The 22,168-nt window shown below is 44.1% G+C and overlaps 1 protein-coding gene across 1 annotated transcript in view; it reads left to right on the top strand.

Moving 5' to 3' along the window:
* COG7 (component of oligomeric golgi complex 7) overlaps window positions 1-22,168 on the top strand; it is a 93,379-nt gene that overhangs the window by 68,232 nt on the left and 2,979 nt on the right. Inside the window, exons 15-18 of the mRNA XM_003795725.3 lie at window positions 586-726; window positions 5,903-5,986; window positions 10,714-10,828; window positions 20,925-21,068. Coding sequence (XP_003795773.1) covers window positions 586-726; window positions 5,903-5,986; window positions 10,714-10,828; window positions 20,925-21,068 — 484 coding nt within the window. The remainder of the gene's footprint in view (window positions 1-585; window positions 727-5,902; window positions 5,987-10,713; window positions 10,829-20,924; window positions 21,069-22,168) is intronic.

Below are 22,168 nucleotides of genomic sequence, written 5' to 3'. Positions count from 1 at the left end.
TGCTTCTGTGATTAGGTTAAAGCAACTCTTTTTATCTTTATTGTTAATCTGATTTATGTGTGTTGTAATCAGTTCGTTTATAATAGCAAAACTAAGGTTACACTTTCCATCTCTGTATTTTCTCAGGCTGTTTGGAATTCCTTGAGTCTCTCACAGGTTGTACATACTCTGGCTTTCAACTGAATATATTTGACCTGACCTCAATTCCTCCTGGGAATTGTCACTCTTGTTTATATGTGAAACTTCTGATCTTTTTCTCCCTTCTCCTCTTTCCCGAAGGGATGGTCACAGGTTAATTTTTCCTAAACTGCCAATCTATGAGCTCATATTAGCCCACATGCATCAGAATCACCTGGGAAAGTGAGTTTAAAATGTTGGTTCCTAGATTCCAGCCCCACTAGGCTTGGATTCAGTAGTTCTGAGGTGGAGCTTGTAAATCTGTTACTTCAGCACGTTTCTCAAAGAGGCCTGGGGCACAGCCAGGTTTGGGAACCACTGTTGTATAGAAACCCCCCCGACTCCCACCATTTTTCTCTTGGTGATTTTTCAAAATGTTTTACTGTCTTTTGCCTTTTCTTGTCTTAGGAAAAAGGATCAAGTAATCACAACCTGCTGGCTTTGTCTCGAGCAGCCCTGACTCGCCTCAACCAGCAGGCTCACCAGCTGGCCTTCGACTCTGTCTTCCTGCGCATCAAACAGCAGCTGTCACTCATTTCCAAGATGGATGTGAGTTTCTCACTGTCTGCAGCGATTCCTTTCCACCCCTGCCCCACCCCGTCCTGTCTTCTGCTCAAGCATATTGAGCTTATCCCTCCCTGCCCCAAGAACTTTGGGAGGATCCCCCTTTAACTCTCCTGGGCCAGAGTCACGTCCCCATTTCAGCTTATTGCTTAACATGCATTTCTTATCTTAATTGCAGTTACTTTGCTACTTTATTTATAGGCAGTTTCTTAGGATTATTAAAATTGCCTGATTAACTCTTCTCATTTGGAGCATAGCTCAGCCTTCTCAGGGAGTAGGAGGGGAGGTTATGTGCCACTGCAGAGGTTAGGCCAGGTCAGAAGTGCTAATTGTCCTTTCAGATTGAATGATTTTCACGCTACATGAAACATTTCTGTAGAATTGGTTCTGGAACTTTACTCAGTAGAGTGCCTTATCAGAATTAATCTTGGTTTTTGAAATTAATCTTTGGAGGGTTCTCCTACTTTCTTTCTTTCATACCTTTTCTATTTAGCTGTTTCGAAAGTCTTCTCACCTTCCTTGCCTTGCACCCTCTTTGCTGCTTGTCCTGATTCTTTTCCAAGGCATTGCTTCTCAGTCATATTTTCTCTACTTGCTGTCTTTCCCCTGGTCCGGATCTGGCCATTTTCCTTTTGAGTTACTGGGTGGGATACCTCCCTGGTTCATCTAGCTTGCTGACTCCTCAGTCCATTTGGATCCCAGCGCTGGGCCTTCAGTAACCAAGAGATCCTTTTAGGAAATAGCATGAACTCATATGGCAGAATTACAAGTTCCTTGCTTCCTGCTGCCCTCCAGAAAGCCTGCTCGACTTTAAGTCAAGGGCCCTCATGGCATTGGTCGGGCCTTATCCCCTCTCTGGGTCTCAGGATTTCCATCCATAAAGTGACTCTGTTCAACTAACGTGATTTCGAAATTCTCCCTTCCCTTGAGATTCTGTGATTTTTACTTTTTATGACTATTCTGTGCAAAATGTGTGAGATCTACTTCAATCAGATTTTGCATTTCTGGTGAAATTGGAGGGTAAAACTGGAGTAGAAATGATGTGAGTGAACAGGACAAGTAGTCCTGGGTACCACCCATACATGATCTCAGGGCATTGCATGACTGAGTTTGTTCATTCCTCTGTGAGCTTCTCTTTTCTCCTCTCTGTGATGGGGATACAGTAATTCTCATCATATAGATTGGTGAAGACAAAGTGATAAAATTTAGCACAGCACTGGCCAGAGGGTAAATGCTTAATAAATGCTAGTTTCTTCCTGTGATTCTCATTTAAGACATATGACTTTTTTTTTTTAAATAAAAGTATACGTATTTTCAGAAACTCAAACAATACAAGAAAGTACAAAGAAAAAATGCAGTGAACCCTTTCGAGATCCCACCATTTAGAAATAATCAGTGTAGCATTTGGTATCCAGTAATCCAGACATCCCTGCATGTCTACTCATGGACATGTTAAAGGCTAAGTTGGCACTGATTAGTAGATAGATCCTTAGGGAGAAGTCGGATTATACTACTCATACTATTTTTTAAAAAACGTGTACAATATAAATTGTATTTATAATGAACTAGAAACAAAGAGAAAGTAAATGAAACCAAAAGACTTGTTGAACTTGAGATAATTGCTTATTCTCCACAAGAAAATATCAGTTCCCAGATTGCTTCAAGGTTAAGAAGAAAGGATTACGAAAACTGTTAAGAGATTGGAGTCATTGCTTTTTTTTAATCATGTTTCCTTTTTAGAGAGATATTGATACTGATTCATCTGCTCTGAAAGATGAGAGGATTAGCATTCCTTATACCTCTGTTCTTCCCTCCCCAACTCCAGATTTGATGCTTGTATTACTTTTATTTTGTCAAAGCTTAAGATACTGACCTTCTGTTCTGAAACCTTAATTCTCCCAGTTATTTAGACTTAGTTCTACATTTAAACAGGGTGAGTGCTTCCCACCTGTCCTTTTACCTCTACTTCTGCATTCCAGAGGTCATTATTATGATTCAGGTTTGGTCACGTGGCTCTTACCTTCTCATTCAGGCTTTACCACAATGCTGCAGGCCCTTGGGAATGGATACAGCAGCTCTGGAGATTAGGAGGGCTTCTCTGAGGGTGCCAGCACACAATACGAAGGCAAACACTCTGGCCTTAAGGATTTGAAAATTAAACCCTGGTCATTAAATGTTTGTTTTCAACATTTGCTGGTAAATTGTATTGCTCTTATAAGCCTATAAACCAACACCATATATAAGCCTATAAACCAACACCAATTTCAGAATAAATTATTGAAGTTTACCTATTTTACCTGGTGATAAATGGATAGAAAAGCCCATTGGAAGGATGTTTTAATAAATTTTGAATTAAAAAATATAATCTACACCATTTCCCTATTGCTCTTTTCACATGTACTCCTCTGTCTGCTTCTTAAGCCCCTCCTAATTCAGGCCACTGTGTCTTGCCCTTCTTCTGAACTTCTTTTCCATAATCATGTTCTCATCTTGTTCCTCTAGTCTCCTCTCTGAAACCTTCTGAGGGCCTCTGAGCCACGATGCTTGTCCTTGGATGGATTGCAGTGATTCTGTTCTCTTAGAGCCACTGCTCTTCCTGTCACTTTGTTTCTCTGCCTCCCCACCATTTCCATTCATAAAATGACTCTGTTTAACTAACGTGATTTGAACCACCTCAGCCCCCTTGCTATGCCCTTCTTTGCCCACAAACCACCAAAGGTTCTTATTCCTTCCTTTTCTGTGTATATCCCACCTATTTCCATGGCCCCCACCCTGCTTTGGCCACCACCCAGCTCTAATCTGCTTTTGAGCTTTTCATCTGCCTCTTCCAAACCCCCAGTCTTCCTTAGGGCCACTATACTCATCTTCATAAAGCATTGCTCTGGTTTTATCTCTCTCCATTCAAGACCTTTCCCTGGCTCCCCAGGGCTAGTCTGATAGTCAGTTTTAAAAAACTTTCTTATGGACATTTTCAAACCTATGCACAAGTAGAGAGAAGAATACAAGGAACTCTATACTTATCACCCACTTCAACAATTAGCAAGTCCTGGCCATCCAATTTCGCATACACCCCCTTATCTAAAATATAAGGACTTGATACCATAATCACCTCTAAAAAAGGAAAAGAACAATAATTCCTTAATATCAGTCAGTGTTCAAATTTCTAGTTGTTTTGTAAATATCATCATTGATTTTAACTGTTTAAATCAGGAACCAGAATCCTGCATCTTGGTATTTATTGCAGTATATACTATAGATTTCCCATTCATCTCTCTTTCTCTCTTTTCTCCCTCTTGCAATTTATCTGTTGAAGGTAAAGCCTTTATTTACCTTGGTGTTCAGAGCTGTGCATTCCCTCTTCAGCCTTCTTCCTTTCTTTTTTTTTCCTTTTGAGACAGAGTCTTACTACGTTGCCCTTGGTAGAATGCCGTGGAGTCACAGTTCACAGCAACCTCCAACTCTTGGGCTTAAGTGATTCTCTTGCCTCAGCCTCCCAAGTAGCTGGGACTACAGGTGCCTGCCACAATGTCTGGCTAATTTTGGGCTATAGTTGTCATTGTTTGGCAGGCCTGGGCTGGATTGGAACCCGCCAGCTCTGGTGTATATGGCTGGCGCCCTAGCCGCTGAGCTACAGGCACCGACCCTTATTTCTATCTCTGTGCACAACAAACATCCTGTGGCTACCCCTTCTCTGATTTCTCTGAGTCTTGCTCTTCTGAACTCTTACTGTATGAAATCTTATATCTGACATAGAACTCTAGGAGTGGAAGGCTGCAAGTGGTAGGAGGGGAGAGAAAGGATGGAAGGTGTGGGAGTATAATGAATGGGAATGTCAGGGGGTCTTGCTTCCCCCCAAGTAGCTTTTGGCAAGCAAAGACCATGTCTTACTTTTCTTTGTATCTTCCCTACAAAGCCTAGCACAAGACATTGTGTATCACAGGCACTTGATAAATGTGGATGGCTGGTGTATTCCTTCTCAGCAGGTTGGGAGTTAGCTGGAAAATATATATATTTTGAAATGTAAGAGGAATCTCAAGCTCTGTGTGCTTCTGTGGGGTGGCAAGACCAAAGAGGCTAGAAAACCATAGGGTCGGGGCAGCACCTATGGCTCAAGGGAGTAGGGCGCTAGCCCCATATGCCAGAGGTGGCGGGTTCAAACCCAGCCCCGGCCAAAAAGTGCAAAAAAAAAAAAAGAAAACCATAGGATCAGCATGGTAGGGGTAGGGGGAAGAAAAGAACTCACCAACAGCATGAGACTGAATGGAGTTGGTGTTAGGGGAGGCCTGGTGAGGCTTAGCCTGGGCAGGAAGCCCAGGGGTGGAGATGGTCATTCCATTCCCGGAATGCTACTTAAAGGATCAAGCAACCAGATCGGGCATCAGGTGGCTGTAGACAGCAGCTCCCGCCTGACCTCAGGAGTCACTCCCGGAGTTCAGCCAGAAAGGGCCTTGTTTTGCCAGGCTGGGTTTAGGGTGGCTCAATTTGAAATTAGGAAATTGGATTTTTGTGTGAAGGTGTGCCACACGCCAGTCTGTAAGCATAGGTGTGCAGGTAATTTGCCTAACGCTATACAGCAGTTTCGAAGACTTTTTATTCCACTTTAAATGTCAAGAAACAAATGTTAGTGCTGAGGTTCTCAGACAGAGGGATCCCAAGAGGACAGAGTGGCAGCTGTGGGGGCCTGGAGGCTCCATCCCAGTAAAAGGGATTGACATGGGGCCTCTGGAAGATCAGGGGAAGTCCTCTTCTCTCCAGGGTGCAAAAGGTCCAAGAATTCGTAAGGCTGCCTGTGTCCAGCACCTTTTTACATGGTGACCCCATCATGTAGAGAAAGTCAGACCGAAAAATATCTGACTCTCTCCTGTCACATTCTCAGCAAGATAAACAAAAGGGATTGGTTTTCACCCCAAAGTTCAGCTGAGAAGGCAGCAGTTCCTGTCTTATGAATCTGCAGGAATGCAGAGAGAGAGAGAAACCATTACTTTCTCTGTGGTGGGCTTCAAGGTGAAGAATTAAAGAGAAGTCCCTGGCCTGCTCAGAGGTGACAGTCCCAAAGGCCAGCTCCGACCAAAGACACTGCCTGTGGGAAAGTCCCTGTCCTTCATATATTTTCATGGGGTGCTTCTGGGGTGTTGATTGCTTCCTCTCCTTCCTCCCCTAGAGCTGGAACACAGCCGGCATTGGAGAAACCCTCACGGATGAGCTGCCTGCCTTTAGTCTCACCCCACTCGAGTACATCAGCAATGTAAGAGCTTCTGTGTGCTTCTGCAGGGTGGTTGAGCATTTCAGACCTCACTTTGTCTTTCAGTTCTGGCCCTTCCAGACAGAGTAGTTGTTTCCCGTCAGTGCTGCCCAGGCCTTTGCTCCTGGGGAGTCTGCATCCCGATCCTGACTTTGGGGAAGTGTAGCAGAGCACTTCCTCAGAGTCCAGGATAGGAAGTTCTGAATTCGGAAGCCAGGAGGAAGGTGGCCAAATTCCTATCTATGACTCTTCAGAAGCTCAGTGTGTGTGTGGTTCTGAATTCAAATTCAATTTTTTTTTTTCTTTTTTAAGAAACAGGGTTTTACTTTTACTCAGGCTAGAGTGCAGTGGCATGACCATAGCTCACCTCAGCTTTGAACTCCTGGGGTCAAGTGATCCTCCCACCTCAGCCTCTTAAGTAGCTGGTACTACAGGGACACGCCACCACACCTGGCTAATTTTTCTTATTTATTTATTTTTTTAGAGACAGAGTCTCACTTTGTCATCTTCAGTAGAATGCCATGGCATCACAGCTCATAGCAACATCCAGCTCTTGGGCTTAGGTGATTCTCTTGCCTCATCCTCCTGAGTAGCTGGGACTATAGGTGCCCACCACATGCCCGGCTATTTTTTGGTTGCAGTTTGGCTGGGGCCGGGTTTGAACCTGCCACCCTTCGTATATGGGGCTAGCACCCTACTCACTGAGCCACAGGCACTGCCCAATTTTTCTTATTTTTTGTATAGGTGAGGCCTACCTATGTTGCCCAGGATGCTCTTGAACTCCTGGCCTTAAGCAATGCTTAAGCCTTGGCCTCCCAAAGTGCTGGGATTACATCCATGAGCTACCATGCCCAGCTAAATCTATCAAGAAGAGTTGTGGTTATAGAGCAGTGGTTCTCAACCTTCCTAACGCCACAGCCCATTAATATAGTTCCTGTGGGTCGTAACCCACTGGTTGAGAACCACTGTTTAGAGGCTGAACATTAAATGAGAACAGAATAAACCTTTCAGGGGAGCAGGGCCTCTTAGAGCCCTTTTCTATTTCCCCTTTCACCCTGGGAACTGATAGTCACCCAGACATCTGCACATGACCTTTGTTTTCATTCCTTCCTGAATTGTAGCTTGGTCACTCTTGTATATCATGTACAAGAAATGTTGTGTAGGAGTAATATACCCCAAACAACATACACCTCACAGTGGGAAATCTGGGCGATTTTCAAGGTGATTTCTGCCTTACACACTCACGTTAGCATCCAACCTTTATGTAAGTTTATTGTAATGGATGTAAAAGGATTTTATTCCATTTATTTAATTATTTTTAAAAGTTTTTCTTGCTTTTCTTTATTTTTAAAATTTTATTTTTTATTTCAATAGATTTGGGGTGTATAAGGTTCTCTTTTTACATGGATGAATTGTATAGTGGTGAAGTCAGGGCATTTAATGTACCCATCGCCCAAGGAATTCTAAAAGTAAATATTGTACAGTTGGAAGAAGTACATGGCAGTCCTGGGGCAAGCAGTGAGCAGGCTGGCACTCTGCTCTCTGTTCATGTGGAGCAGCATCAAGTCTAAAATCACATTTTCCAGAGCACTACCCAGTATCTTATGCTGATGAAACTGTTAAGATGTAGGTTAGTGTTCACAACCAATGGGAATAATCTTAATTAATTTATTTTTTTTATTTTTTAAGACAGAGTCCCACTTTCTTGCCTCAGTGAAGTGCTGTGGCATCACAGCTCATAGCAACCTCAAACTCTTGGGCTCAAGCGATCCTCTTGCCTCAGCCTTCCAAGTAGCTGGTATTATAGGTGCCTGCCACAATGCCTGGCTATTTTTACAGACAGGGTCTTGCTCTTGCTCAGGCTGGTCTCAAACTCTTGATCTCAAGAGATCCTCCTGCCATGGTCTCCCAGAGTGCTAGGATTCCAGGCATGAGCCACCACACCTGGCCCACCAATGGGAATAGTCTTATTTTTAGAATCAAGACAATATATATTACAACATAGATTAATTCAGAAAATGATGTTGCTAGACTGAGCTGATTCAAAGGTTGAAGAAGCTGAGGGGTAGAGAAGTGAGGAGAGCTGGGAGGAGTTTTTCCAGGTCAGGGCTCTTTCCTACCTGCTATGACCCTCCTGCCTGTAGGTGTCATTGTACCTGGAGGCTGATGAGTACCTGAACTCAGGAAGGGAATATTTACTGAACATGTGCTATGTGTGTGGACAGTGCCGGCCTTTGGTTGGCAATGTGAGACTCTACCTGGGCTGCATCATGTTCGTGAGACAGGGGCAGTTGCCCTTCTTCTCAGGCAGGCAGCAGGGCCCTGGGCAGTGGGCGTGGGGCTGGGAAGAAGCAGCCATTACCCTGTGGCTGCTCTGTTAGGATGCCAGGTGCTTTCCATGCCTAGCACACAGTGCTAATTTCACCTCACCACAGCCCTTTGAAGTCAGTTTGAGGTCATCCTTGTTTCAGCAATGATGAAACCAAAGTCCTGACAGATTAAGTTGCTCAAGTTCTTATAGTTGTAGAGCCGGGTCTCAAACTCACGTCTGTCTGACCACAAAATGTGTCATTTTTCTCAAGTCACTGAGTTAAGCCAACTGGAGTATCAATAGATGTTATTGAATATGTGAGGCTAGTAGGCAAATAACCATAGGTGTGATAGTAAGCATCCCTTTCCTCAGTGATTTCCAGAGAATAAACATAGACAGGATTCCTGAGAGAAACCCAGAGCTGTGGACTCTGTCTAGGAACCACAGCAGGCCCTACAGACTCAGGCCAGTTGGCTGAAGTCAGAAGTATCAGAATATTGTAATTTTGTGCCTAAATGACGATTTGCCTTGTTTGAGAGTGCCCTCATCCATGCAGAACCATGTGAGCATTATATAGGGATGAAATGTGAAAAAATGCTTTGAAAATGTAAAAATAACATGTATGCAAGGTATCAGAATAATGATGCTTTATTTCTAGTAAAACTGGGTTGGTGGGTTTAGCCAAAAGGTCATGGCTATAGACGAAAGGTGTACCAAATATAGGGATATGCCTGGGTTCTTTGCACATAGTAGATGTTCAGCAGTGGCTTATTGTGTGAAATTACGACAGAGAACCAGCACCAGAAATCAGCATCCTTATCTTCCTCCAATTTGGGGGAAAATGATGAATTTATTGCGATTTTTCAAGCTGAAAATGCAGTGGTGGTTGTTATTAGTGAGGTAAGTGGCAACATGCCTAGTTCAAATGAAAAATTATACTGAGTAAATAAAAGGAAAAAATACCAATTGAATTTATTTTACATCTGCATATGTACTTCTTTAGAGGAAGACCAAAATAATAATATTTTGTTAGCACAATGAACTGTTAAATGTTTAGATGTAGTCCAGCCAGACCACATTAAATGTTCAGACACAAAAATATAATCATCCTGTAGATCTCTGGGCTGGGTGGATTTTGGAGTCTTTGTTTACTTCTGGACACCACATTCAGGAAGGGACCTGCTGTTATGTAGGTGGACATGAGGCCAGATTGAGAAGATCTTACTTTGCGAGTCCTCTGACTTTTAGATTGTGGGTGTAAGGATTAGTGAGATGAATGTTACAGAATGACTATGTAGCCAAAAAAAGAAAGAAAGAAAGAAAAAAAGAAAAAACAGCAACAGGCTCAAAGACTTTTTAAAACAAATATGTTGTTGCAACCTGAAAATCAACCTAATCTTGAAACAAAACATATACTTAACCTTAAAGCACAAAACAATTAGGAATTAGAATAGAAATGATGTCTAAAATACACCGTGATCATGTCACATGTATGCCTGAGAAATGCATGACAAATACTTTATTAATTGTGGGCTTTTCGGGCTGGGTGTGGTGGCTTATGCCTGTAACCCTAACACTCTGGAAGGCCGAGGTGAGTGCCTGAGCAAGAGCTAAAATAGAAAAAGTAGCTGGACATTGTGGTAGGCCTGTAGTCTCAGTTACTTGGGAGACTAAGTGAGGAGGATCGCTTGAAACCAGGAGTCTGAGGTTGCTGTTGCAAGGCATTCTAGCTTAGGCAACAGAGTAAGATTCCGTTTCAAAATAATATTAATAATTGTGGGCTTGACCTAAATGTCTTGTTGCCCTACATTTTCTAGTTCCCCACCAACCAAGGTTTTGTTTTTCTAATTTTTTTTCCTCCAATCTTTATTTTTAAGAGTTTGTATTCTGAAAACAATATAGTTTTCTCTCCAAGTTAATTTATAATTAAAAATGGCTTTTTGCAAACAGGATTCCTTTCTTCCTCTGATTAAATCATCTAGAAGGAAGAGAACCAGATTCAAATATAAGATAGGATTTGAATTCTTGCTTGGCCACACACTTGACATTAGCATCTTATTGTTTTTTTCTTTTTTTGTCTATGAACAGTAATAATCACATATTTATGCAGTGCTTCAAATTTTACAAAGCCCTTTGAAGTCTGTTACCTCATTTGAGGAAGAGATTGTATTGAGTGCATTCCAAAAATATTGGGACCATTACTAAGTATGATGACTCTATAATCTACATACAAACTACCAATGATTTTTTTAAAGGTCCTACCATAATCAGTATTGGCACATTCTGGAAAGATGAGGCTTAAGGTAGCCTCAGGTCTAGCAATTTTGTCTCTCCACCATTTGCCTTCATACAAATGTATTGCAGGAAGTAATTACCTGTATGTGTAATACCGGGCTAACAGTGCTCTGTTTTGTTTCAGATTGGGCAGTATATCATGTCCCTCCCTTTGAATCTTGAGCCATTTGTGACTCAGGAAGACTCTGCCTTGGAGCTGGCTTTACATGCTGGAAAGCTTCCATTTCCTCCCGAGCAAGGTGAGGAAGGACCAGGGAGTCACGACACCTGTGCGATGGACTCGATGTGATTTGCATGTTTGTTCTTAACACCTGCACCGCGCAACACATGCCTCTCACCAAGCTCCCATTAAAATAGTTGTCAAAATATAAAATAAGTACTGAGAAAGATCAGGGCCTACCTCTTATACTCTCTGGGGAATATCTGCAGGGCAGAGTCCTGGCCAGGGTGAATTAGGGGAAGAGTTTCACAGTATGCAGAGTGTGCCTGGGAAGGAGGGCAGATATTCCCACGGTGAACTCCACCAGCACCCCTTAGCTGTGGAGGGCCTGAGGTCATAGGCACTTGGTAGCAGAAGCAAATGTACAGGGTGAGGGTCTTGCTGGGCTCACTTTCTCTCTGCTCCCTGTTGTGTAGGTCGTATACCACTTAAAGTGACACCTCCTAAGAATAATTTGCCAATGAGGTTAAAAATAAACCCTAAAGCAGACATTTTCTAGCTCTGGCTATAGCTTGCTCTTGACTGTCCAAGATTCTTGGATCACCAAACTGGTAAGGGAAAAATACAATATGTTAAAATTTTTCCTTTTTTTCATTATCTGGTCCTGACAGATTTGAACAGGAACCACATACTTGCTGGTCAAAAGCCATTTTAATTCCTAATACTGGGCATTTTAAGCTTGCTTCTCTGTAAAGGTAAACAGAGGGAAAAAAATCACTTGATACATAAAAGATTAAGCCATTTAAAAGGGAGTTACGAGTGTGGCTACAGGCAGTCTCTGAGTTAACAGATGTCTGACTGACTATGACTCGCACTCACAAACAGGGACTTTTACAGGCAATAGGTAAATGTGTAGCTGTTACAGCTTACATACAAATTCAACTTAAGAACAAACTTACCAAACATATCTTATTAGTAACCCAGGGACTTTCAGTACACTAAGGATAAAATCACATGGAAAGGTTAAAATTTAAAGGATGCTAAAAGGCATCCCACATAAATGCAAATAAAAAGAAATCAAGATGACTATATTATTATTAGATAAAATCTAATTCAAATCAGGAGAAAGTAAATGGGGCCAAGGAGGGTACTGCCAGCCACATCTCTTTGTTGGCCACTGGCCCCACCTTGGCAATGTCCTCTGAGGGCTTCGAGGCTTGCTGCGCGTAGGTAAAGGGTTCACCCAACCTTGCAGGGAACTGTAATCAGGGCTTACTGAACCAGCGTGGGACTGAGAGAGGGAGGTTGGGAGCAGGGTGAAGGCCTAGGGGCATGAGAGGCCGGAGAGGATTCACCTTTGATTGAACCAGGCCTGTGCCCTGACCCTCTGTCTACCTGGGAGGGGGTTGTGCATTTCCTTTGTATTCTTTCCCCTGCCCATCTGTCTCTCTGTCTCCCTCCACTTGAGTCACTAAGAAGTCTTCTCTGTGGCTGCTTGAGGTGTACACTTAATTATTAAGACATAAAAGGAATCAGCCCACATGGTTGGCCAGAAGAAATAAACATAATGCTTAGAAATCTTAACAGCATCTGTAAGATTTCAATATCAGTGAGGAAAATTTAAAATAATAGATTTTCCATTTATACATTGGGCTTACCTGCTGGACAAAGTGATGGCAAATTGGGCAGCACCTGTGGCTCAAGGAGTAGGGCTCTGGCCCCATATACCAGGGGTGGCGGGTTCAAGCCCAGCAATGGCCAAAAAACTGCAAAAAAAAAAAAAAAAAAAAGTGATGTCAGATTTACCCACATTGTCAGCAAAAACTAGGATTTAGCTGTAAATGAAAACTTCCAGAACCCTGGAAGCCAGCAGTGGAATTAAGACAGTATCCACTGTTACAGGTTTCTGTCTGCTACAGAGACACATCCTTTGGACCACAGGGCAGTGTCCATACCCGCAAAACCATACATCTGTGTCCCTTGAGTTTCTGCTACCAAAGTTCAGCCAGGTGACATGTCAGGATTAGGCGTCTGCAGTTTCTCACCCCCTGCTTCTTGTTATGTCTAGCTTACCTGTCTTGGGGTAGCAAGTAGGGCCACGTTGATGCTAATAACATGGTAGCATGATAGAATGTGGGGGAATACTCCTAGTCCTTTACTAAGCCTGAGGATTACTCATGATAGATATTTGGAACCTGTTTATGCCAGAAAAAAGAATTAAGCTATTAGAGCCCAATTTCCTGTACCTTGAGTGTGGCACCCTTCATATAACAAACAGGTTCATAAAAGAGTTAAAAATCAAGCCAAAGTTAGGAAACACGAAATCAGAGACATAGGTGTTGGGAGGCATCTCAAGGTCATAAATCAGGAAAGGATAGGGAAGTGCCTAGCTCACAAGGGCACAGTCTGGGGTGCCTTTCTCATGGAGTGTCACCTGGCTCCTGGGGGTAGTCTGCTGCTCCTTCCTTGTAAATCCTGTAGGAAACTGATCTGCCCCGAGGAAGTGGGACTCCCAGCACCAGCCTACCCTTCCATCTTTCCATCTGTCCTGATCTCCCCCTCAACACCAGCTTAATTCTCTCCCACTTATTTTCCTCTTGCCCCAGGCTGCTCTCTCCTTTCCATCTAGTACAGTCTCAGAGTTGGAGCTGCCAGCCTCCCTGTACTAGATGGTAGTGAGCATAACCGGTTTCTCCTGCAGGATAGACTTGAATCTAAGGCTGACGGAGGCCCTTACAGGGGAAACTATTACCTTAAATCTTGTTAATGGTTTATCCATAGTAAGTCAGCTGTTAACGATTGGTGCACAGGTCTCATATATGATCTTGTCATTTAGATAGTCTGTTGGTAAGTGGAGGCAGAGAGAGGAAGTTATGGTGTTCTAAGGACCAGTTCTTGACTCTGCACGGCGGCCAGTTTCTTTTCTGTGGAATGACTCCTAGCCCCTATGAGGGAATAGGCAGTAGTGGTTCAGCAGAAGCTTCCTGAGAGACTCTGAAGTGTCCTGAGATAGCCTTGTGGAGACTATGTGCATTCGCCTTTGTGTGTATTTGCATATGTGAGTGCTTGCACACACGTGGCGGTGTATGTACATGCACACGAGTGTGACTTCATATACACATGTGACTGTGGACACACACATGGGTATTTGTGTTGGGAGCAGGCCCATAGTGGTCCCTGGCATTGTCCCCTACTGATTTCTTCCCACTGCAGGAGATACTGAGCTATTTCTGTCATCTTCTGTGTTTATATTAAATATTCATCAGTGAGAATTATTGGGGCTGATTGATGTCTTTGCATTACAGCTAGACTCCTAAAGTTTGATTGGCTCCTAGAAAAATGTACCTCCTGATAGGTAAATCATGTATTTTCCCTAAATTATTAAAATCCATGTGTGAAGCTGTGTCAAGTGGGATAACTCTCTGCTTTTCTGCATGGTAGCTTGAGGTGCTTGAAGAAAATCACTTGTTTTCTTTCATTGGAGTCTTTCAGAAATGTTTTCCAATGTGATTCTTGCTTTTAAAAAATGATATAAGGTAGGAAATGAAAATGAAAGAAATAGTAAGTGGGACTGAAATAATTCTTTTATGTTGATGAAAGGTAGATCCCACAGTGAACCTGTAATAGTCACGTACCCTTCGTGTCCAATAGCAAAGCACCAAAATACAGGCACACTTCTGAGATATTGCAGGTTTGGTTTATTGCAATAAAGAGAATATTATAATAAAGCAGGACACATGCTTTTGCTTCCCAGTGCATATAAAAGTAATATAAAAGTAATGTTTGCACTGTATTGCACTCTATTAAGTGTGCAATAGCATTGTGTCTAAAAGGAAGGTATAATGCATGCCATAATTTTAAATTTTATTTATTTATTTATTTATTGAGACAGAGTATTCTGTCACCTGGGGTAGAGTGCAGTGGCATCATCATCATAGCTCACTGCAGCTTCAAACACAGGCTTTTGTAATCCTTCTGCCTCACGCTCCGGGAAGCTGGGAGTAGGGGCATACTTCAGCATGCCTGGCTAATTTTTCTATTATTTATAGAGATGGGGTCTTTCTTTTGCTCAGGCTGGTCTCGAACTCCTGAGATCCAGTAATCCTCCCACCTTGGCCTCCCAGAGTGCTAAGATTACAGGCATAAGCCTCTGCTTCCCGCCCCCAAATATTTTGTTATTAAAAAATGTGATATAGAGGCCAGGCACGGTGGCTCACAACTGTAATCCTAGCACTCTGGGAGGCCAAGGCAGGTAGATTGCTTGAGCTCAGGAGTTTGAGACCAGCCTGACCAAGAGCAAGACCCTGTCTCTACTAAAAACAGAAAAACTAGCTGGGCAATGTGGTGGACACATGTAATCCCAGCTATTCCGAAGGCCGAGGCAAGAGGATCGCTTGAGTCCAAGAATTTAAGGTTGCTGTGAGCTAGGCTTATGCCATGGCACTCTTCTGAGGGTGACAAAGTCAGATTCTGTCTCAAAAAATTTTTTTAAAAAGTTACAGTGGCAACGGCTCAGCACCTGTGGCTCAAGTGGCTAAGGCGCCAGCCACATACACCTAAGGTGGGGGTTCGAATCCAGCCCAGGCCCACCAAACAACAATAATGGCTGCAACCAAAAAATAGCCGGGCGTTGTGGCGGGCGCCTGTGGTCCCAGCTACTTGGGAGGCTGAAGCAGGAGACTCGCTTGAGCCCAGGAGTTGGAGGTTGCTGTGAGCTGTGATGCAACAGCACTCTACCCAGGGGGACAGCTTGAGGCTCTGTCTCAAAAAAAAAAAAAAAAGTTACAGTGGCATGAAGTGAGCACATGCTATTGGAAAAATGGCACTGACAGACTTGCTAACGCAAAGTTTAATCATTTTTTTCATAGAAATTTTCATTTCACACACACACACAGGACAATGAAGACCTAGGTATTTATCATCCTTCAAGAACGGCTTTTTGTTTTTATATTCCTCTTACCTTTTTTTTTTTTGCTAGAGTACGTAAATCCCAGACATCTCATTTCACTCATAAATAATTATGTATTTCTTATTGGTAAGAATTAAATACAGACTCAAATTCCTTTAGCAAGAAAACTGGTGCTATGTATATTGTCTGTTGTATCTCATAAGGAAGACTGTAACATCTTACTGTTCTGCTAAAATATATATAGATATGGTGAGCATATAATTGGTTTATTTATTTATTTTTTCATTTCACTGGACAAAGGTTTATTCATTTCTTTCTATGTGCTAGGCACTGGGTTGGGCATGGTTAAGATAGAAAAGAAAAAACCTTCCAACTATAAAGTAAAATGTTAATAACATTGTGGTTGAAAACATAACAGCAATAAGAAGATTTAAATCTGGGTTTTTTTTTAACCTCTCTGAAAATTTTATTATGAAAATTTCCCAGCATATAAAAAACTTAGAATTATACAGTAAACATCTATATAGTACTATCCAGTGATTTCTAGCATTTTAACAGTAAGTTTTGAGAGCAAGGTGGTAGGAATTTTATTGCTTAAGTAAATAGCTTTTTCTAAGAGGTGTGGTAAGTATTTAATAGAAGGGAAGTTTAAAAACTTTTACAAGTTTTTTTCCCCCTACAAGGAAATTGAACTTTGCAAAGTTAAAGTGTCTTAGGTGTTACACACACACACACACACACACACACCCACCCATCCACCTAAAATGTTACAGCAGAGACATTGCAGGAAAACTCAGGTCTGTCCTCTTTTCAAGTGAACCAAGTTTTAGCTGGCAGAGAGGCGGGAGGTTCCTTGAAGGAGGCCTCCAGCTGCAGTGGAATCATGATTCTGAGCAGAGGTTGAAAGTGTTGCCTGGGTGTAGGTGCTGCAGGGTTGGTTGCAGGTCAGGAAAGCAGCTCCTGTTTTGGGTGGTCAGACTCTGGGACTCATCTGATGAACTGGTGCAGACTCTCTCAGGAGCTGCTGCTGCATGGTGGAGCCACAGGGAAACCCACCCTGGGGAAGAGCCAGTCCTGTTGGGAGTGTGGCTCAAGTAGAGGCTGTGTGGGCTGCCTTGAAAGTGGTTGTAGCTAGACCATTCCCAAAACCAAACCCAAAAGCTGAAGTATTCCCAAGCCCTGTACTTCATCTGCCTGCCCTTTTTCAAAAAAAAATTTATTAATTATTATAAATACATAATAGTTGTACATTTTTATAAGGTACAGATGATGTTTTGATACAGGCATACAATCTGAATTGATCAAATCAGGATAATTGGGGCACCTGTCTCCTCAGGCATTTAACATTTCTTTGTGTTAGGAACATTCCAGTTCCATTCTTTTAGTTATTTTAAAGTAGACCCTAACTTGTTGTTGGTTATAGTCACTTTGTTGTGTTATCAGATACTGTCCATTCTTTTTTTTTTGATAGAGCCTTAAGCTGTCGCCCTGGGTAGAGTACCATGGCATCACAGCTCACAGCAACCTCAAACTCCTGGGCTTAAGCAATTCTCTTGCCTCAGCCACCCAAGTAGCTGGGACCACAGGCACCCACCACAATGCCCGGTTAGTTTTTGGTTGCAGTTGTCGTTGTTTGGCTGGCCTGGACTGGATTCGAACTCGCTAGCTTTGGTCTATGTGGCTGGCGCCTTAGCCGATTGAGCCACGGGTGCTGAGCCAGATACTGTCCATTCTATCTAACTTTATTTTTGCACCCATTAACCCTCTCAATTTTATCCTTTCATCTCTGCTACCCTTCCCAGCCTCTGGTAACCATCATTCTGCTCTCTGTTTCCATGAGATCAATTCTTTTTAATATTTACCTCCCACATATGAGTGAGAACGTGAGAGATTTGTCTTTCTGTACTTGGCTTATTTCACTTAACATAACGCTCTCCAGTTCCATCCATGTTGTTTCCAATGACAGGATTTCATTCTTACTATGGCCATACAATATTCCAGTGAGTACAGGTACCACAATTTCTCTATCCATTTGTCTGCTGATGGCCACTTAGTTTGATTCCAAATTTGGGCTATTGGGAATAGTATTGCAATAAACATGAGTGTACAATGCACAAAGTTATAATTTAATAAAAAATAATGAAAAAATAAAAATAAATTAAACTCTGAAAAAAAAAAAAAACATGAGTGCAGACATTTCCCCTACACTGTATTTCCCTTCTTTGGTTATATACCCAGGAGTGGGATTGCTGGGTCACGTGGAACTTCTGGTTTAGTTTTTTTGAGGAGAATCCATAGTGGCTCCACTGATTTACATTTCCTCCAGCAGACTACAGGGCTTCCTTTTCTCCACATCCTCGTGCCTGGCCTCTTTTTTTTTTTTTTTTTCGTGGTTTTGGCCAGGGCCGGGCTCAAACCTACCACCCCTGGTATATGGGGCCGGCGTCCTACTCCAGAGCCACAGGCGCCGCCTGTGCCTGGCCTTTTTATCACCTTCCTTCTTGAGATTTCTTCTCTTTCCTACATCCTGCCTACTTTACTTCCATTGATTGGTTCTTACCCTCAACCTTTGATTAAGAACCTCTGCTGGTCCCTACAGACTAAAATCCAGACTCTTCCCTGGCCCAGGAGCAGCCTCATCTCCCGTCCTCTCATCCCTCCTCTCACTTCTGCTGTTTCCACACTCACATTCCAGCCACTCAGGTCTTTTCCTTAATCTTAGAATAGCTTCTCATTTTCTCTGATGAAGAATCTACCACCCTGAGATAATCACAGGTGACATTTCATCCCAGGTATCTTTCTCCGCAGGTCTGCGCTATGTATACACACACACACTTTGTCATGAATAGGACGGTGTCATATATGCTCTGTTAACATGAGCACTTTTTTTTTTTGAGACAGAGTCATACTGTGTTGCCCTCGGTAGAGTGCTGTGGCATCATAGCTCACAGCAACCTGAAACTCTTGGGCTTAAGCGATTCTCTTGCCTCAGCTTCCCAAGTAGCTAGGGCTATAGGCGCCCGCCACAACACCTGGCTATTTTTTGTTGCAGTTGTCATTGTTGTTTTTTAACTGGCCTGGGCTGGGTTCAAACCTGCCAACTTCAGTGTATGTGGCTGGCACCGTAACCACTGTGCTATGGGCGCCAAACACAAGCACTTTTTAAAGACAATTTTTTGTGCTCTGCTCAGAACATTCGTTTTCCTCACATGTGTTTAGCAAATAGCCACTCTGTCTGTGCTCTTTCTCTCCAGCCTGGAGCAGAACCACCTGGAAGGTGTTTGTTTGCTCCCAATTCTGTGCTCATTTAGTCTTTAAACAAGCCTTTGCCGTAGCACTGACAGACCTGACGGACCTTGTTGTGCTTGAGCTGCCCTTCTTTGTCCCCTGGCTAGACAGTGTGTTTATGGCAGGGCCACCCAGTACCAGCGCCCAGAGCAGCCCAGAAACTAGAAGGTCCTTGGTAAATCAGGATTTCTGCAGTTAACAAATGATGATCTGTCGTCCTCAGTGTGCAGTGTGGCGCCTCTTCCCCCTTGACCCCACGTGTCTCCTGAGGCTTTGGCCTTGGGTTTTTCCTCATTTTTGTTTCTTCTTTTTTTTTTTTTGAGACAAAGCCTCAAGCTGTCCCCCTGGGTAGAGTGCCGTGGCATTACAGCTCACAGCAACCTCCAACTCCTGGGCTCAAGCGAGTCTCCTGCCTCCACCTCCCAAGTAGCTGGGACCACAGGCGCCCACCACAATGCCCGGCTATTTTTTGGTTGCAGCCGTCATTGTTTTTTTGGCGGGTCCGGGCTGGGGATTCGAACCCGCCACCTTAGGTGTACGTGGCTGGCGCCTTAGCCGGTTTAGCTATAGGCGCCGAGCCTGTTTCTTCTTTTCATCCATTTTTATGTCACCAGCTGTGATCTCTATCCAGCATCTCTCAAAGCTCGGCATTTGGTCTCTGGGCTGTTGTGTTCAGCCTTGTCTGGGTTCTCCTACCACTTAGTCAGAGTCAGCAGGAAAGAGGCTTCTCCCCCAGACCAGCTCCCCTGCCAGAGCTGCGTTTCTGGCCACACTAATAACCTGTCCGTTGTCAGTTTCCAGGCTGGGAACTGAGATGACACACTATTATCCTGGGGCTCATTTATCACCAAACGCTTTTTTTTTTTTTAGCCTTCTAATTTATATTTGTTATACACACATAGATGCTATACGTAGAACAAGGTTACAACTTAAAAACAAAAACCTTGCATCACCCGCCGCTTATCACCCTGTGTTTCTGTTTTCCCGCGTGCGCCCTGGCTCTGCTCTGTGCGGGCGGTGTTTCCGTGTAACTTTACCTTCCTTGTTATTTTCAGCAGTAGTGGCAGTCGTGGTAGGAGTCCCCTCGTCTTCTAAGTGTGTTCTTCTTCACCACTTGGCCTCATCCTTTGGTTTTAATGTCGCTCCCGTTTCTCCGCCTCTTCCCCTTCCTGTTGCCAGGTGGCCTCTCTTCTCTAGGAGGCCAGGCCCATCTCACTGTTGCCCAGGTGTCTCCTTCATCTCCCTCGCCCTCTGCCACAGTCTGACTGACAGGCTTGTCATTCCCTATCTCCTGTGACATGAAGTCCATGTGATTCTTGGGGTGCCCTCCCAGCCCCAGCTGGCTTTCCCTAAGAGTTTATTTCCCGGTGCACCCTGTACACACTTATCCCTCCCCATAGTCATTCTAGCAAGGACAGCTGCCAGTGTGGCACACTAAGGGTGATGTTGTCCCCATGAAAAGGGCCTTGTGTGCTTTCTCTAGCTTAATTCCCCAGTGGTCCTGCAAAGCTCGGGCTGCTCTTACCTCTCCTTTTTATAGGTAAAAAACAGAGAGGCTAGGTGACACTCTGCTTCTTAGTGGGGAAATTGGCTTTGAACCCAAGTCTCAATTCTGTTGTGGCATCTGTCTTGACCATTGCTACTCTGCCTCCTGGTGGCAGGTGGACATCCTCCCTCCCCACCTTCCCTCCCTCCCCACCTTCCCTCAGCACCCTCTTCTTGGCTCTCCCTCCTGTCTGTAGAAACCCTGGCATGCCTGTTTACACTCAGTTTCCTGGCCCTTGGGAACTCTGATGTTATTGCCTCCTTTTCTGAATCCTCATTGTCCTTAGACAATACTAGTTGACCTAAGATTTAGTTGTTCTTTGTTTCCTGTGTTTCTTGTGGGGACCATATCGTGGGTCAGCTCACCCAGAAGGGGTGCATTTTTCTCCTGACCAGATTCTGCGATTCCTTGGTGACCTTCTTTCCTTTTCAGGGGATGAATTGCCTGAGCTGGACAACATGGCAGATAACTGGCTGGGCTCCATCGCCAGAGCCACGATGCAGACCTACTGTGATGTCATCCTCCAGATCCCTGAGCTGACCCCTCACTCCACCAAGCAGCTGGCCACTGACATCGGTGGGTCCCCACGGGACAGGGGGTGGGAGGGACAGCTCTTGCTTGCTATATCTGTTACTCCGCCTTTGCTGTCCAGGAATCTTATCCCATGTCTCCCCTGAACTTCAACTCTGGATTTGGCTATGAAGCTGGTTCAAAATGCAGGTTTTCCAGGTCCTGCCCCAAAAATTCTGGCTTAGTAAGTCTGGGTGTTTTGGGAAAGGTTCAAGGCTTCTGATGGGCTGCTGAGGTTGGGAACCCTTGAGAGGAGCTTCCGTGAGGGGAGTTTGAAGTGACAGATGTGGCCTGGCTCCATTTACATCAGAATCATTATCCAGTGTTTAATGAGCTCTTGCTGTATGCCACGTACACCCAGGCACTGAGCCCAGCGCTCTCACCTGTCCTCTTATGCAATCCCCAGCTCCCCTGTGAGGTAGGTACCCTCTTCTCCATCACACTGATCAGGAAACAGAGGCACAGGGCAGTTGTATGCCAAGGCCATGTGGCCAGGGTCACTCTGTAGTCTCCGTGAGAAGAGCATCCTACCTCTCAAGTCAGACGGTGTGTCCCATGCTCCGGCCTGCCTCATCAGTGGAGGGCTTCACGGCCCCGCTGTGCTCTGCCGGCGGCAGGAAGTCTCTGCCCGTCTCTTGGTGTCATTCCATTGACTTGCCTGTTCTTTAGCTCAGGCAGCTCTTGAGGTGGTCAGAAGAAAGAGGGGAGCAGCCTTAAAGATCAGCTCCCTGGGGGACCCAGCCAAAGCTTTGACCTGGGGAGCCACAGGCCGAGCCAGGCCCAAGTAGCTTTTGCTTTTTGTTTTGCAGAAGATCAACTAGAAGTGAAAGTACCAGAAGTATTAATACTTCCTTCAGGTCCCAGAGCTGTTGGGATGGAGCCAGGCCTAGAATCCAGCTGTCCCGATTTCCTGACCTCTGTGCGTTTCCTAGTCAGCTCTCAGAGAAGCAGCCAGCTTTTTGGCTGTTTCCCTGGGCACAGTGTTCGGAGGAGAGAGATGAGGTGATTCCGGTGTGCCTTGATACTCCCTGTTAGTGCAGGTGAGGGAATTCCAATGTGCCTTGATACTCCCCGTTAGTGCAGGTGAGGGAATTCCAGTGTGCCTT

This window comes from Otolemur garnettii, unplaced genomic scaffold (genome assembly GCF_000181295.1).
Source record: "Otolemur garnettii isolate 467f Iridium unplaced genomic scaffold, OtoGar3 scaffold00096, whole genome shotgun sequence".
NCBI classification, from domain to species: domain Eukaryota; kingdom Metazoa; phylum Chordata; class Mammalia; order Primates; family Galagidae; genus Otolemur; species Otolemur garnettii.
Note: the sequence above shows the minus strand (reverse complement) of the source record. Positions and strands in the feature narration are given on the sequence as shown.